The sequence below is a fragment of the Embiotoca jacksoni genome, unplaced genomic scaffold (genome assembly GCF_022577435.1).
Source record: "Embiotoca jacksoni isolate LCO1_2020_lvr unplaced genomic scaffold, fEmbJac1.0.p SCAF_8, whole genome shotgun sequence".
Lineage (NCBI taxonomy): Eukaryota > Metazoa > Chordata > Actinopteri > Embiotocidae > Embiotoca > Embiotoca jacksoni.
In genome coordinates this window covers 19285359-19302196 of record NW_027185436.1, presented here as the reverse complement: position 1 = coordinate 19302196, position 16838 = coordinate 19285359, and the positions used below count along the sequence as shown (strand labels likewise).

At 40.8% G+C, this 16838-nt stretch overlaps 1 protein-coding gene across 12 annotated transcripts in view; it reads left to right on the top strand.

Moving 5' to 3' along the window:
- The window catches only part of rimbp2b (RIMS binding protein 2b), a 66290-nt gene that overhangs the window by 28835 nt on the left and 20617 nt on the right, over nucleotides 1-16838 (top strand). For 9 of the 12 annotated variants that reach the window (XM_069178149.1, XM_069178160.1, XM_069178151.1 and 6 more), the window contains exons 1-6: nucleotides 7831-8954; nucleotides 10873-10923; nucleotides 11450-11470; nucleotides 13654-13858; nucleotides 14641-14789; nucleotides 16356-16435. In XM_069178149.1, the coding sequence (XP_069034250.1) occupies nucleotides 8676-8954; nucleotides 10873-10923; nucleotides 11450-11470; nucleotides 13654-13858; nucleotides 14641-14789; nucleotides 16356-16435 (785 nt within the window). In that variant the 5' untranslated portion in view covers nucleotides 7831-8675. Of the gene's footprint in view, nucleotides 1-4672; nucleotides 4763-7293; nucleotides 7417-7830; nucleotides 8955-10872; nucleotides 10924-11449; nucleotides 11471-13653; nucleotides 13859-14640; nucleotides 14790-16355; nucleotides 16436-16838 lie in introns of those variants that run through there. The other 3 variants (XM_069178159.1, XM_069178155.1, XM_069178154.1) reach the window with 2 other exon arrangements.

The window sequence follows — 16838 nt, the reverse complement described above, 5'->3', positions numbered from 1 at the left end:
AAGAGGAAGAAAACTCTGCTGTAGGTCTCGTCTTGGCATTTTAGCTTTGAGTTATTTAAATAAAGGCTTCATATCCGTTAATCGTTTTTACTCATCATACGACAACATAATCCAAATCAGTGCTTAGTTTATGTTGTATGTACAGTTGTTTCTGTTGAAACAAATACACTGCCATGGGAATGACTCAGTGATCAGTAATGTCACCACGTAGATGTGATAAAGTGAAGAGCTGAAGACGAAATATTTACTCTGGTGTGGCTACCAGTATCAGTCCTCTGTTGTGGGCCACAGTGGCTGTGGAGAGTGAATTTGATATGCCTGATAGGATGAGGCAGTTCGTGTAAAAGAAACAACTTCATTTTATGGTTATACTGGGAAGTGCAGGATTTACAGTTGAAGCCAGGTTTAATACCACGGACATTGAAGTAACCGGTGAACAGCAGTGACATATTACCCTGCTATGTTGTTTTTATTTGAGCAAGGACCTGAGACAAGAGGAGTCATCTGTCAGTCTTTCAGAAAGAGGACGTGGACAGTTCTGTTCAAAGGGGCTTTTGTCCCACTAAGCAGAATGACGAGTCACTTTAAATCACAGTGTACTGAGCTGTTCTGCTTAACTTCTGTTAAAACTTTAGTCTGAGAGACAACAACATCTTGCTGCTATGATGTTCCAGTAGTCTGTGTTAAATGGGATCCCCATGTGCTCTGCAGCAAAATCCTTATTTTTTTTTTTGTTCACTAGAATGTTAGAGAATACATAAATGTAGATATTTATACTACACTTATAGTCTGTGGTTTGGGAGCTGAAAAAAAAATCTATTCGGGGTGTTGTATGACTGACATAAAAGCCTCCTCATGAAAGTTGACGTTTAACACTACATAAAAATTATTCATGTTTGAAACAGAAGTGGGCACAGAGTAGTGCAGATGGCTCGAAATGAGATTTTTCCTATGAAAAGGAGGAGCTGGAGGGATTCAGCAGTAATTTAAATGGCACTGTTTGGTCCTAGACCATTTGAATTCATTTCCTCGTGCCCCCAAGCCCTCCTCTTTAGATGAGCTGTGTGTGGCTCTGTGCCCCAAATAAACACTCCATTAGGACTGTTTTCCTTGCTGCCCTCCTCTCACGTTCCCTGCCCACAGCAGCACTTCCCTCCTTACCCATTGTCAGCCCGCTCAGTCCAGGGGAAGCTACCCGAAGGACAAACTGTCCCCAAATGACGAGCAGAAATGGCAGGCTGGTCTCCACAGACTGCAGCACGGCTCTGAGCTCCTCCCGCACCAAGCTTCGAGAACAGAGACGCGAACACAGACAAGACCAATGAACGCTGTTGTGAGGGGATGGCAAGTTGACAGTAATGTCACTCCCTGTTTGGTCTAAGCTGACTTACCTCTCTCCCACTCCCTGTCTCTCCTCGGATTTTTCCTTCTCTGTCCTCTCCTTGTCAAGTTAAAATACAGAATTAGCTGCAGCTGTTAGCGACTCTGCACCTGCTCTGCTGGTGGATGTAGGTCTGTTTAGCAAACCCTGACCGTCTATACAGGAATGTACATTGATTTTTCTTTCAGCGTTGAAATTCCAGGTTTCATTAATGTCTCCTAATAGTGAGTTCAGCTGCCGTGTATATAAACACATCGTCTGACTGAGTGTGTGAGTGACAGTAAACACTGTCATAGCCATCTGGCACCTCCACCTTCCTGGGTATCGGGTATATAACTACAGACCATCAGCACAGAATGCCTCTGCTAGCATTTAAAGCCTGTTACCATGGTGACAAGCATTAGCTGTGCCAGGCATCGCTCGATATGTATCAGTGCTAATCGAAGATCAATAGTGAGGCAGACAGCAGGCAGATGCAACAGGTTGAAGAACTGGTCTGAGGAGCTTTGCCCTCAGATTCATCTCAGTAGCAGCTGGAGTGAAATGCTGCCTTCGCTGTCATTATCAGCTGTTTGTAAACATAAACACCTTCTATCAAAGGTGTGATTGGCATCTGTCATTGCTTGGGACACATGGCATGCATTGTATGTGCAAAAAGCAAAAATGAATTTCTCATTGTTGTTTTTTTTTCCATTATTTTTCTGCAAATTACTCAGATATGCATTAGCCATTGAAATGTTTTGCATCCAGGCATCACACTTAATGCCAGTGATTTGTTTGTATTAGTGGTACACCACAGTGCAATGCTGAAGAGGAGTTCTGATATGTGGTGTTAAAGCGGAGTGCCAAGAGAAAGGGGTAAAGGGGAAGTGTGTTAAGGGAATTGCAGTATGTGCAAATGGACTACACAGTGAAGCCAAAGTCAGCTGCACAGTTGAATAACTTTGAATCATATTTTAGGCATCTTTCTGGCTCCAAGAGTTTCTAAAATGTGTACAACTGTGTACCCACTGTCACATTTTAGTGATATTTATTTATAAAAGATCACCATTTTCATGCAAAACCAGTTTTCAGGAGCAAATACATGTTTACATCTTTGATGCAGATAGTTTGGTTAAAAAACAACAAGGGAAAGAACCAGGCAGGCGGCTGTCATCTGTACTGAGAACCAATTCTGCTTTCACCCACACTGAACAGTCTTCTGAACAGAGATTAAGTGGGTGAATTGTTTGCATTCCTCACGAGTTAAATGGCAGAGTTGATTCATCTGTCTGGCGTGTCAAAATTAAACACGCTGCTGTGGCACACCAAGCTGAGTCAGACCATGTCTGGATGAAATGCACTTTAGGAGTGGGAGTAGCCAGCAACTCGCCCACTGAGGCATCAGGCCTAATTACTTTGTTCAATAGTTCATCATTCCTGGAACTGTTCTGGCTATTCTGCCCAAAAAAAAAAATAGAATACACTTAAAGCGACCATCCTGTTTGTGCCTTTGTCTACTTTTTTGTAATACTTTTTTCCTGTCAAATTTTTTGTGTATACACTTTATGTGTAGACTGTAGCATTCAAACAAATCTCACCTCAGCAAAAAATTACAGCTGAGTAATTCTGGAGGCAGCTTGGGATAGGCCACACAGTTTTTTCTGCATGGGATTCTTTCCATCACTGGGCTCACAAGCTTTCCGTAAAAAAATGTGTCTTGCCAAGGGATTATGACGTATACTGATCTGTTTAAAGCGTTAACACGTCAACAATACGGGACAAAGACACAGCTGATTCTCTGTGTTCAAGACAATTTGGTTTGCATCATTATGTGTGTGCTATCACATCCCAATTCCAAAAAGGATTTCAAATGAGGATGGCATTCATGTTGAAATGCTTAAATCAACAACAAGCTTGAATTTCTAAAGTACTCGGGTCTATTGTTCTGTCAGTGTATGCACAGTAAAATGTGAGACTTTTTCTTTTTGCAGTCGCTGTTTGTCCTTCACAACGAACACCCGGAGGCTTAAGCCAGCCCATATTAGCTCCGAATTGAAGGATCAATGGATATGAATAGGAATGCCAATGCAATCTACTGCTTGTACGGGAAGCATTAAAATTGACTGGACACAATTGATGCAGGTTGAAATGCCAATAATTGTATTTCTTTTGTGACAGAAATGAAATTAATGGAAAAGCAGCAGATCTCAGATGTGACTTTAGTACTGTCTTCAGGCTGTTGTTTACTTGGCAGTGCTTGTCCTTGACATCATGTGCACTGTGTTTATACAATTAATGCGCACATCAAAACCTATCACTATCATTAGTAACTGTAGTAAGCAGCTGTAGGGTTAGTTGTATTAGCACTGGTATTTGATCTAGTATGGATATATGATGTGCATTATAATTAGATGATAATACACATTATTAAGCATGTTTTGGGGCATTTCCCAGTCAGGGTATGTTGTATTATATGAGTAGTTAATCATTTTTTTACTATTCCTGGCTTGCATGTAGCAGAAAAGCTCTGCAGATTTTTAATGCTTTATAAGCATCACTCCCAAAACACCACAGCAAAGGAAATTGCTACACATTTTTTTAGTCCTTTAACATATGTATCCTTGCATGAATGTTAGTGTCTTTATCTCCAGTTGTCCTCTGAAACATCCTTCATAAGTAAACCAGAAGGGAGCATGAGCAGGCGCACTATCACGGGCCATTAAGAAGCACTGTATTTACTGTAAATGTATCCTGCATGAGCCCAGTAGCTTTCTCAGCTCTTGACAACCTTTGGCCTACTTGCTGCTGGAGCGGCAATCAATTGCACATCTCAGAGAACTCTCCAGTTGACACTGCAAATTGCATCCACGGCACGCCTCACGACTGTTGCTTGAATGTAATTACGTTTTCCTCCTCTGCAATGAAGATTTAATTTTTTTTTTACTCCCAGCTCGACATACAGTACTCAATAGGAATAAGTGTTGTCTGCATGTGTGTGGTATTTGAATACATGTTTCGTTTACGTCCACACACAACAATGAAGTTGAAAGTTTTCAGGGATTCTTATTACATCTGCATGTTTAAAGCACACTATTATGACATTATTATTGTTCCGCTGTAGAGGCTGAAATGGCAGCTTCTTTTAGTCATGCTTTCTAGAGCATACCAGAGAACCTCGAGCAGTCTCCTCAGATGAATAATGCATAGGCTATTGCTAACAACACGCTGGGTTTGAGTGCTGTGCTCCGGTCTAATCATGGTGACTTCTTGGGTTCTAAACACTGTTTTCTTTCTGCCTCTTTTGCTTAGGAGAATGAGCTCCAAGATTTCCTCCAGGAGAACAAGCACTTGAATCTCCAGTTGTTCAACAACAGCCACAAGGCATCGGAGTATGAGAAGGTAAGAGGCGAAGAAGCCTTGTACAAAGCTTTGCTGTGTGTAAGTGCAGCCTAACGGCGGCTAACCTGGCACTTAACTCTCAGTATTGTTGTTTCTCTGTCACTACTTTAACACAGTCTGAAGACTTTGGGGGTCACGCTGTAACTTAACCTGAACTGACCTTTATGCTGGATATTTGGAGCATATCGATGAAAGCAACAAGGCCTCCGATTCTATTAAAACACCCTCACCTTACCATTAGCCCCAAGACCTCGAAGGTCTTTGGAAGTGATAACATGAAGTCAAAGTAGATCAACAAACAAAGAGCCGCAGGCCTCTGTATGAATGGGGAGGCAATTTCCTGAAGCGGCTGACTGGCAGGTATTTGCTGTTGGGGTTGAAGAAGGGCGAGATGCTGGTTTTTGATGTCTTATCAGGACATGGGTGGCTCTCGGAGCAGCAATCTCGGACTGTTATCAGACCGGCGGATATGAGAGCAGCACTCTGCAGGGCAGTGCGGATATTAGCCCTCGCTTAAAACCCCTGTGTTCGGATACCTGTCGTCTCTGACTGAACTAAGAGGGGCTACAGAGGGCACCTCCCTCTACCCATAATAGACTATTGAGCTGCTTCTGCTGAATCCAATACAGTGTTGTTCGATCTGTCTACATTAGGTTTGACGGTCGCTCCTATCCATGCGGACAGTTTTTACAGTGTGGAGGCGGGTGGTTCAGAGGCAGACTCGCTGATCTCTGTTTGTGTTTTGCTTTGCTGGTGTTTGTTGAAACGCCCTCCTTGAGGAATCATTAGTCATTCATGGCTGCTCCGAGGAAGGGGTTTTTACCACATTACGGCTGCAGGAACCAGTCATCTCACTGTCGATTAGGGGACCTTTAAAAAGCTGATTGAAAAATACTGCTTCTTTAGTAACAATGCAACTGATTTGTGGGAGACCGATTATGAAGAATATGCAGAAATAGAAATTGTCACATTTTCCAGATGTTGTTCTTAATGGCCATAGAGACCTCACTGCTGTTGAATTGGTGTAAAGTGTAAATATAATGTGCAATTGCTTGGTTCAATTGAATGCTTAGTGCTTGGTTAACAATGACGCATGAATAATGTATTAATGTTTTGGTCCATAGCAATGGGAGTGAGTGAATTATGTTACTCCAGCATTATAATAATAATTATGGGTTCTATCACTGAAACCAGGCAGCTCCCACGCCTCAGTTTCTGCCTATTTTAAATGCTTGTAATACTTTGTGCTTAACATTAACACTGAATATAAGAAGTATAACAACAGCAAAGCCTCTGCCTTTATGAGCACATTATGCGCAGTTTTAGTTTTAATTGTAGCAATGAGGCAATGATTTAGGGCGAAGGCAGGTTACACACTGGATAGATCACTTGACTTATCCCGGTTTCACACGGTTTCATCTAAATGCTCAATTGAGATGATGTTGTGTTATTGGAATATATTACTGAATAATATTTCTGACATTTTGACCACCCTGGAATAAAAGAAGCAAGCAAATGCCAACTATTAATTGGGCTATTGCTGCAAATGCCTGGCTACCGTTGTGCCAAACAGAACCTGGATTATTTTATTTAAAATCACACAGCGAGTTTTGTGGCAATGATAACTTGTGAAACGTTCTTCTACATTGACTTTTGTCTGTCATTATGCACATAATGTAAAGTTTTTGAAATATGGCAGGTTTATTATTGCCAAAATGGTATGGTGGCACAGATTGTTACCACCGTGACACCAGGGTGTCCTGTGGTATTCTTCTCCAATTAGTAGCAATGTTTAGATTTGTTTGTATCTCATGCAAACGCATTGATTTTCAGGAGGCAGTAATACACCAATAAATAGCAAAAAAAAAAAAAAAAATGCATGAAAGAAGCACTTTGCAAGTTAACATGGATGTAAACAATGCAGATTTCCATTTTGTCTTATAAGCCTACCTTTGCAAGTGTTTTAAGATGAAGGAAATTCATTTGAAGAGTTGTATGGCCTTGAGGATGCATGCCATGAGTTTTAATGAGAAACACTGAATTTAGTCCACAGAGTCCCTTTAATTTCTTTGTGCAGCAGAAACCTGCATTAAAACGAAAACAACAGCAAAAAGTAAGAGCTTGTTATCGTGAAAAAAAGAGGGCCACAAATGTGTCTAATATAGATGCATTTATCTATTTTCTATGTCTATAATTCTTATCCCTGTGAAAAACTAAAGCTATCTATCCACTGAACAAAGAGGGTGGAGTTTTTGGCCAGTTTTGGTTCATTAAACTTTAGAGACATAAGAAGATGGGCAGACCAGAACTTTAAGGGTGACCTGTTGTATTGGGGAGCTAGACCTAACCACATATCTTCAGCAAAAGACATGAACCTGACAGTATCACAGAAAAGGCTCGAAATTAGTAAATAAGATCGCAACTTGTTTGAGCTTTAACTGCCTAGTTTGACTTTAGGAAAAAGAAACTGTGGCACAGTTGGACTTTCAAACTCTCAGTCTCTTTGCTCCTTGCTTGTCCTGTCTGCATAGGTGAAGTCTGAGTATGCCCAGCTCAAAGAGACCCTTGGTGCTGTGACACTGGAGAGAGATTTAGCCCTGTGGGAGAGGAACCAGCTCCAAGGCAAACTGGAGAACCTAGAGCAGGTGCTCAAGGTGAGGAAGCTGGCTCCTAGGGCGGACGCTATCTGTCAACCCTGTGTGCATTTTAGTTCTAGTAGTCCATCTATCCTGGGGTTATAATTCAGGTATTTTAATGGAGCCTAACCCTTTACCAGTACCCTTTCTCCTACCTGTGCTACACTGCCTCCATCTGGTTATGTTCCGCTATACTGTCTAATGTCCTCGACATGTCTGTTGCCTTCCAGTGTCGTGTTGGGAGGTCTGACCAGGAGCTGTGAAAGAGTAGAAGCTTGGAGCAGTCTGCCCTCTTCCCTTTCCTATTTCACCATTTCATGTTGTCCTACTCTACCCGATCTGTCCCCTCCTTCCTTCCTTCCTTCCTTCTTACCTTCCTTCCTTCCTCCCCCCCCTGTCCCCTCTACCCCAGCTAGATTTATAAGGTATCACTGCTATGTCCATCTGTTGGGGAGCAGTCCTTATTCAGTCCCATTCTGAATGCTTCCTGTCCACTTCAGTGGCTGTGCTTATCTCTCCCTTTATCTGTGGGCTGCTTACCAGACATACAAATGGTCACGTGGCTATACGACCACAGCACTGTGGAATGTGATTTATGCATGAGGCAGGACAAAGAGTTTGGCTTAATGATGACGGGATGGGGAGAAAGAGGAGATGGGGACACTGGGTCACCCTTCATGATGATAATGTCACCCACAAGCTTGATGGCATTACCTATCTTAGACCTTAATTTTTACTGGCATGAAAATGTCATTTGCTTCTTTCACCTTACAGTGTTGCAAATTTTCACACATAGTGGGAGCAGTGATGTGACTGGATGACACAGGCATACTGTATTATGAAGAGTCTAGCATTCAGTCCCTTGTATTGTATGGCTTCTTTTGTTGTTATGGATGACCACAGACAAGTGAGCACGCTACGGAGTTTGCTCACCCTTTTCATGTAACATAAAACCTTGTATTGATCATGCAATGACAACATCGCTGAGGGCAGCTTTTCAAACAGTCCTAGTAACCAGACTTCGAACAGGTATTGTGTTACCTAAAGGGGGCAGCAAACGTGACTGTTTATTGAAGTTTTTTTGTTCACACAGCAAAGCATCTCTGGTCCTCATCCATTAAGCACCTTTTGTGCTAAATTTGATCAGATCTTTCCCTGCGGATCATTCAACATAAACATGTTCTCACATGGCATTTTTGCTGTGGCATAGTTTATGTCATTCTTGTATTTTAAGGGGTTAAAGGTCAGTACACTGTTACTCAGCCTCTGTATGTGGGATGTGTGCACATGTAACACCTGTGTTGTTTCTGAGTGTGGGATTGAAGACTGGAGATGCATTTTGTGTTGGCTCAGTGCCGTTGGATTTTAGTTCCACTAACAGCAGCCCTCTCTATGCCTCCCCTCCACAATCTTCCCCTCCGGCTCTCCATCCCTACACCCCTTGCGGACAGCATATGCGCGAGGCTGCGGAGCGGAGGCAGCAACTAGAGTTGGAGCATGAGCAGGCCTTGGCTGTACTCAATGCAAAGCAGCAGGAGATTGACCTTCTTCAGAAGGTAAGAAAACTCACCAGAGAGCCGGGCTTTCTTGTTTGGCCAGCCTTTGGCCGGTGTCATGGGTCAAAGAGCAATTTGTCGAACACCGTTGCGATACATACAGTGCAACAAAGGTGAAAGTCAACTGAAAGACTGTATTATTATAGAGAGCATAGTGTTATCCACTGACTACAGAACTCACCTCTCAATATTTTCATCACTGGCACTACTCTAAGCTCTCTCATTTCATCCTCCAAACCCCATCCTTCAGCTGTCTATCACTCTCCAAACCCTGAGTGTTCAACATTTCAGGAGCACTTCTCTTGTTTGTTACAAGCGAGCAAATCAGACATTCAAAACCCAAAGTAGATATGACACTTTTTAGAGGCTTGGTTTAAAAAAAAAAAAAAAAAAATGCTGGGCCAGGCCATTTGATGGTCGGGCTTCCTTTTCTGTACACTGGAGCTGACTGTAATGTCAAAGCAAACCCAGCAATGGCTGAAATTGCTGATAGTGTGAACGTGATAGGAATTGTCACCAGTGTCTTCTCTAGAAACTGTGTGTGTACCCCAGTGTTGCTGTTGCTGCAGTGTTCTGACTTCACAGTCAGCCTTTCACAGGCAGTGGTTCTCAGCTTTTTTCTCTCATTAACAGAAGCTCATTACTGCCTTATCTTCCCTCAGACACTGGCTGCTCTCTGTATTCTTCTAAATTAATTGCCTGCAAAGTAGATTTATGAAACTGTAAAGTCCACAGATGCTGTCATATTCATGTGGAACACTTGTTTTTCTCTACAGATGTTTGTAGTTCCCAGAAGAAAAATGATGTGTATTATGCTTTTTCTAAACAGTCCCATTCTTCTGTAATATGTAAACCTCATTCCTCTTGAATGTACCAGCTGCCCTTAGTTTCTTATTGAAACATAATTTTAAATGTTTGCTTGCGTAGAGCCTTCGTCTAGGCTACTCTTCTTAGATGTAGCCTAAACAATCATTCAAACATCCTCCCCGGCAAGGTGTTCAGTGATAGAATGACCATTTACAATAGGTAACTGTCATATGAAGAAAAAAATCATGGCCAGAACAATTATTGTAACATATTTGTATTACAACTACATCTAGTTTATGTCTGATTTAAGACAGTTTAAGTAGATGAGGGCTCTCAAACTGAAATGACCAAAAGCCCAGTGGCCAGTTTGTTCTACTCTATGCTTGAGGAAGCAGTTGCATTCAACAAAAATGTTTGACTTGAAACCGTCTGTTCTGCCCTTCTTTTAGCTGTTGTTCATGTATTGCTGAACCTAAACCGCATAACATGTCAACAAAACACAACATGTCATATGTAAATCAAGCACCACTTTGTAGCTCGTGTGGCAGCTGGTGAAAGAGCCTCTTTCGAAAAAAAAATGTATTTCTCTATTGGGGAAAACCAAAATGGTAAACATAAAGAAATTCTTCTCTGTCTGCAACTGACCTCAGGCTTGTAGTTTAACACCCAGGATTTAGAGAGTCTCAGGCAATTGTTTTTAAACCTATAAATGCCTCCTTTATTTTATGAATTTTCTTGCATGCTCGTAATTGTTTCATGTTGCCGACACTGTTATGACAACTAGTTTAAAAACACATAAAATATAAAAGGTGAAAATCGTAAAAGAAAAGCTACAATGTGTTGAGCTGCTTTTGGTTAAAAAAAACTATTGATTTCTGTCAGTAAAAATAAAATGTGAGTAAATAAACTGCTGATAAGTGTCAGGTTTTAGTGTAGTCTCACGTCGTGCGCAGAGATGGGCGATTTTCTTTTTAACCATTTTCACCATTGGCATCACTGACACAAAAGGTCTCTCCATTTTGCTTGTTACGGCCTTTCAGTGGTGCTTCAAACTGAAACTAAACTGCACTATAAACTGCAATATAAGTGAACTGCACCCTGTGTTTCCCAGGCTCAGGTTGAGGCTAAAAAGGAACATGAAGGCGCTGTCCATCTGTTAGAGGTGAGCGTCTGGACTGTGGGAGGGGTTGGGGGTGTTGAATGTGTGTTTTGGTGGTTGCTGCTCGATAAGGGACCAATCAGCCCTGATTTAGGCATGTGTATACCTCACTTCCTCGAATCTTTATGCTTTTTTTTTTTTTTCTTTTTTTTTTATCCTCTTATTTTTAAATCTGAATCTTGGTTGAGAATGTAGATTTTTTTTTTCTTCTTGAATTTGTTTTGAAATGCACATTTAAACTTCAGAGCTCTGTAAATAGCTTTTTTCAGGTGAATACATCCTTAACAAAATGTCACAATGTGTTATTTCATCTTTAGATTAGCATGGTAATGAGGTGTGTGTGTGTGTGTGTGTGTGTGTGTGTGTGTGTGTGTGTGTGTGTGTGTGTGTGTGTGTGTGTGTGTGTAAAAGATTGTAATTTCAAGAGTGCTGTACTTTCAAGATGTGTATGAGTGATCACGTGTAATTGTGCTTTATTTCTTTCCTACATCTCTTGTCATTGAATGGATGTGTGTTTATGCTTATACAGAACCACTTGGACAGCATGCAGGTATTTCAGAATTGCTTTTATTTATTTACTTGATATTTGTTACGCTGCTGCCAGTAGAGTCAATCGCATACATACACCCCCATATTTACTTTTGGCCCAGGAGGTGATATAACGCTCTGCAAACCAATAATTCCGCATGATATCATCCTTGAATTGACGCTAAACATGATGATATATCTGGCCAAATGGAAACACAAAGCATACATCAGTTATGAGCTAATTTAATGTGTGGTCATCGCTTTTTAGTTTTCAGAACAATTCAGACCTGCTTCAGAGCCCTGTCTTTGTCTGGCTCTACTACCAACTAAGCTCAGTTTCACAATTCCCATCAAAGCAGGCTCACAAGCAGAGGACTTTTTGAAAGGCTGGAACATGACTGACAGCATAAGCTAGAGGTCTTTCAGACTTGATCATAAAGAAAAATTCAGCAACTCTCACTTAACAATTGATGAAAGGACTCATCAAGTTACAGAATATGGATCCACTTTAATTAAATATGAATTCCTGGGGCCTCATGCGGCAACCTCAATTCAACAAAATCAAAGCCCATCAACACTTTTGAGGTGTGCAAATTTCACTTTACGAGACCAAACATGGGTTAAAAGCATGTTCGAAACATCAGACTGCAATAAATGAAAGCAAAAGATATATTGAATTAGTAAAATATTACAATAAAAAGTCTTTGGAAGGCTTCATGTATTTGAGATCTTTTTCAGTTTTTTAGTACGTAAATATTAGAAATTACATTGAAACATACAGTAAGTATTAGCTTTCTGAGTGTTAAGGACTGCATTGTTATCGAAGGATACATCACCACTCAGTGATGAATGTGATCCTTTTACTTTGCAGCATTGCATGTATGTTATCCAGCATGTGTTTTAAAAACTTGCCATGCAGCTGAGACCTGTGTGACGCCATTCAAACTAATATGTTTTAATTTACTAATTCTAATGCAGGAATTCCTTTGTCGTCAGTTTGCTAGCAGCATGTTATATTCAGCAGCAACCTGTCTGCATGAAATGGACTCGGTGTTTAAACAAAACAGCACACAAAGTAGTGAAGCGGCAGGCGTTGCTGCATGTTGGGCAGTGCTATAAAATTCCACGGGAGCTTCAGTGTCTTTCAGAACATCTCTGCTTCAGATTGTTCCCACTGAGTGGTGATTGCTGAGGCATTGCATCATTCAACTTGCGAAATCATGCTCTAGCACCTGGAATTTCCATTATACCTGCCCAAACAGTTATGTTCAGTTTGTAAGTGTGAGTTTGTGCAATGACGTTACCTGCTCTTAAAGTGTGTGGATGCCGTTATTTGTTAATATTTTTGTTATTGTTAACATCCCATGAAAAGACCCGTGCCAGCAATGTAACACACCTTGTCTGTGGCTCTCAGCCCCAAGTCCATTCATTCACAGTGATGTTTCAAAACAACTGTGAAGTCACGCATTTACATTTGCATTTGCAGCAAACATGTCTCAAACAGAAGAAAATCAGTGACTTGCTGGGGACTATTTTCAGCTGCAGGTTTATACAGAATTGGGGCTCCAGTGAGTATTTTCAGCAGCAGGATGGTGTACAGTGTGTGGGATTGACTTAAAATAAACTACACTGCACATGTTGTAAGAAACATGTTACCCTCTGCAGAAATGTGCTTATACTATTTTTTTTAGTTTAATATTTTAGGATCTATGTCAGGCTTTCACTACACAGACAGGACTCATTTGTAGCGTTAAATTATTGTTGGTTTTGGTTTTTTCAAGGTATTACTTGACAATAAGGAAAAATATAGAGTATCAGCTACCTACATTTTATAAAATTTCACTATCAGTTTTAACTGTACTGTATTTGTGCATGTGATTTGTTCAGTAGAAGTTTAAAAAAGTCATTTTAAGGGAGTTTTTCTCCGTAATGACTGATCCATGTTATTAGTCTCCCTGTTAATGTCATTCTATTTTCTATTTGTGTCGACGTATAGCGTCATATACGTACCTACTGTACATGTGTATACTCTACTGTTTCTGTAAGTTTATCCTGTGGTGTCTTTATTTTTCTTCTGTTGCTTCTCTCTTTGTCCCGTCCTGTCCCTCCCTTTCCCATTCTGCCCATCTGTTTATCTTTCTGTTTGTCCTTCTCTTTCTCTCTCTCACTCCTCTCTCGATGACTCTCCTCCCGCACCGTTATCAGGCCAAAGTGCGTGAGCTGGAGGAAAAATGCCGGAGTCAGAGTGAGCAGTTCAACCTCCTGTCAAAAGAGCTGGAGAAGTTCCGGCTCCAGGCTGGGAAGTTTGACATCCTCAGCACTGAACCTCTAACTGTATGTGAATCTCCGGGGTCTCCCAACAAATCCCTGTCACAGCTCCTTAATGGACTGGCTGCCCCCATAGGGAAAGGTATGTATTTACTCATGTCTTGCAGGTCACATATTAGCATTTAGGCACAAAATAATTTTAGCAAAGGAAATAGCTATGATGATACGTCCCAAGTGTTTAAAAGACTGAGCTTTCACTTACGCCTAAAAGTAATGAATAAGAAGCCACCACGTTAATTTGGCTTGATGCAGCTTCCTGTTACTGAAGCGCTGTACACTTGATCATTTCGTTCATGTGAGAGCTGCTGGTAGGAACTTCACATTGTACATATTCAGAGAGGACTCAGTCTCTCACGATGAGGTTGAAAGAATTACATCTGAAACATGAAGTCCGAGAGGCTTCTGACTTGATCAGCTGTAAACGCTGTTAATTATGTATTCAATAACAGTGAGAAATATCCTTCAGCTTGCAAACCTTGTTCGGTTTGTATTTGACTTATTTTGATGAATACGCGAACAACTCACTAATTACAGTACTACGTATTGTTCAACTCTTGCTATTTAACTATATTAAAGTGACTGGAAAAAGAAAAATATATTACAGTGAAATGTCCATGTAAATTATATCTGATTAACAAAAAGATAGTAAAATCATATTTTTTCAAATAGTACAATCTTTTAAATGACAGTAAGCTGATAAAAAAAAAAACTACCATATTTGCAGTATTGTGCAGCATGTGGTTAGGCATGAAAATACGAATGCAATATGAGGATATGAATACTATTTATGGTTTGCACTTTGATAATAGTTCTACTGTTTTGTGATGTGAGGATCTAATGAGAGACATTATTTTTGCTCCACAGGCAATGAGGCTCCGACAAGCAGATCTTTGATATCCGAGTTCATTCGACCTCTCCAGATCAGTGGAGACAAGCCCGAGCTTCTCTCCGTCAAGCCAACATTCCTCACTCGCAGTCGAGCCAGCAGCCCAGCACGGGGTTTCCTCTCTGAGGTATCTGAGTGTTTGTGTCTCATATAGCTCCTGGATCGGATCAAAATCTGATCCATCTCGTACATCTCAAACAAATGGCATCTAATCAACTTCATGCTGCACAAGGCAAAACTTTCAAAACATCTTAAATGACAGCCTAGGAATATCAACAGAGACGAATCCTCAGTAATTTAGATGCCTTGTTCCACCCTGTTTACGCAGATGAATTTCTCTTTGGCAGGTGTGTGGACTTCCACCAACAGCAAGTGACAAAACCAAACTTAAAGCAACAATATTTACTTTTGTTGAGCTACAGAAACAGTGGCTTCTGAGGGCACAAGGGGCTGTCACACGAAATCATAATTTCAGTACAAACCAGAAATCGTCCTGGTTATCACTGTACACTCATATCAAGTCAGAATTAATATCAAGTCAGAATACAGAGGATGCTCACGGACAAAGAACAGCTAGTAAACTGAATTCATCTTAGAAAAGTTGGCTTTCCACACCTGAAGCAATGCAAACGTGGCAAGCTAACCAACGCAGCTGGACAGCAACTGATGCAAGACCACTTATTACCTGTACCTACGTCTGGGTTGGGTTATCTAACAAGTTTGTCAGCGTCACCTCGAGATGTCTAGGTAGCTCTGTCGAAATGGGCTGACCTGGCTTATGATCAAAAACTCGAGTCAACAACTTTGCTAACAAAGACAAACACCAAGCAAGTGCAACAACAGAAGAAATAGCAAGCCAGATGATATTATTTACTAGAACAGCAAGAAGGCCAGCTCGGCATCTGCCTTGCAGCCTTTTATTTGGCAAAAGCACTCACCAACTACCAAACGCCCGTCTGGGATTTACCCTCTGGTTTCTCCATCTCTGCCACGATGTCTGTATGAAGAACAGCCAGCACCATGTAGACATGGCTCTCAGTGCCATGCTAACGTGTGACGTAGCTTTTTACATAGTGCCAGAACAGGCGTTTGGGGCATTGAGATGGAATGAAAGAGGTGCCATTCTCAATAAGTTACATATTGTTGCTTTAAGAGTGTTTGTGAAACATCGTTAGATGAGCTGAACTCATTAACATTAAACCCATTGCATCACTGTTATCCTTTACTATAGACAGCATGTTGTAACAATTTTGGGAAAATGCTGTCTCATTTTAATCTGAATAATGTGTTTGGGCTGAACAAGAGAAAAGCCACACAGCAGGGATCCGGGAGGCTCCCAGTTTACTCAGGCAACCAGACAAAAATATATTTGGGGCACACGAGGTTAAACATTTAACCAAAAAGAATATCATGTTTATTCCTTTGAGAAATATAATTATTTGGCGGATAACAGATTCAAAGAAACGGATTCAAAGAAATTACAGAGCACAGGCAACAGGATAGAAAGAGCCAGTAATTTTGTCACTGAACCTCCTGGTATTTTCATGTGAAATGTTCAAATGGGTTTGCTTGTTTCTTCTAATGTGAAATGATTTCAACTTTAAAAGCTTGCCACTCTGGTTTTCTCAATACGAGATGAAAAAGGAGCATTTGACGTTAAAAACAGGATTACTTGTGTGTTTTCCCTCTGCAGATGGACAAAGAGCTCAGATCAACTACCAGGTCCAAACCACGGTTCACAGGGAAGGTTCGTCTGTGTATTGCTCGTTATAGGTATGTATACACAACACACACTTACTTATTCACCTGCTATTTAGAATTGTTATTGTTTTAGTGCCAAATTAAACTGTTAAGTTCTTCCAAGTCCAAATAGCGTTTTAACTTTGGTAACATTTTTCTTGGTTTCAGTGCATTTGCAGTGTTCAGTCAGCGGTAACAGCTTTGTGCTTTTTATTAGCGAAACCTTCAAACCCAAAGTGAAATACTTGGAAAGCGTGATAATTATAAAAAGAGGTGGTCAAAAATCCTTTACAGTGAACCGAACTGTTTGCTCAGTGTAGACAAGTGGTGGACAAATATCACTGAGATTATTTGCTGAGAAAATTTGCTTTCTCTTGCAGAGCTTTAGGCTGTGGTCCTAAAGATGATTCAGTGTTTCTATCGCTACAGAAAATTA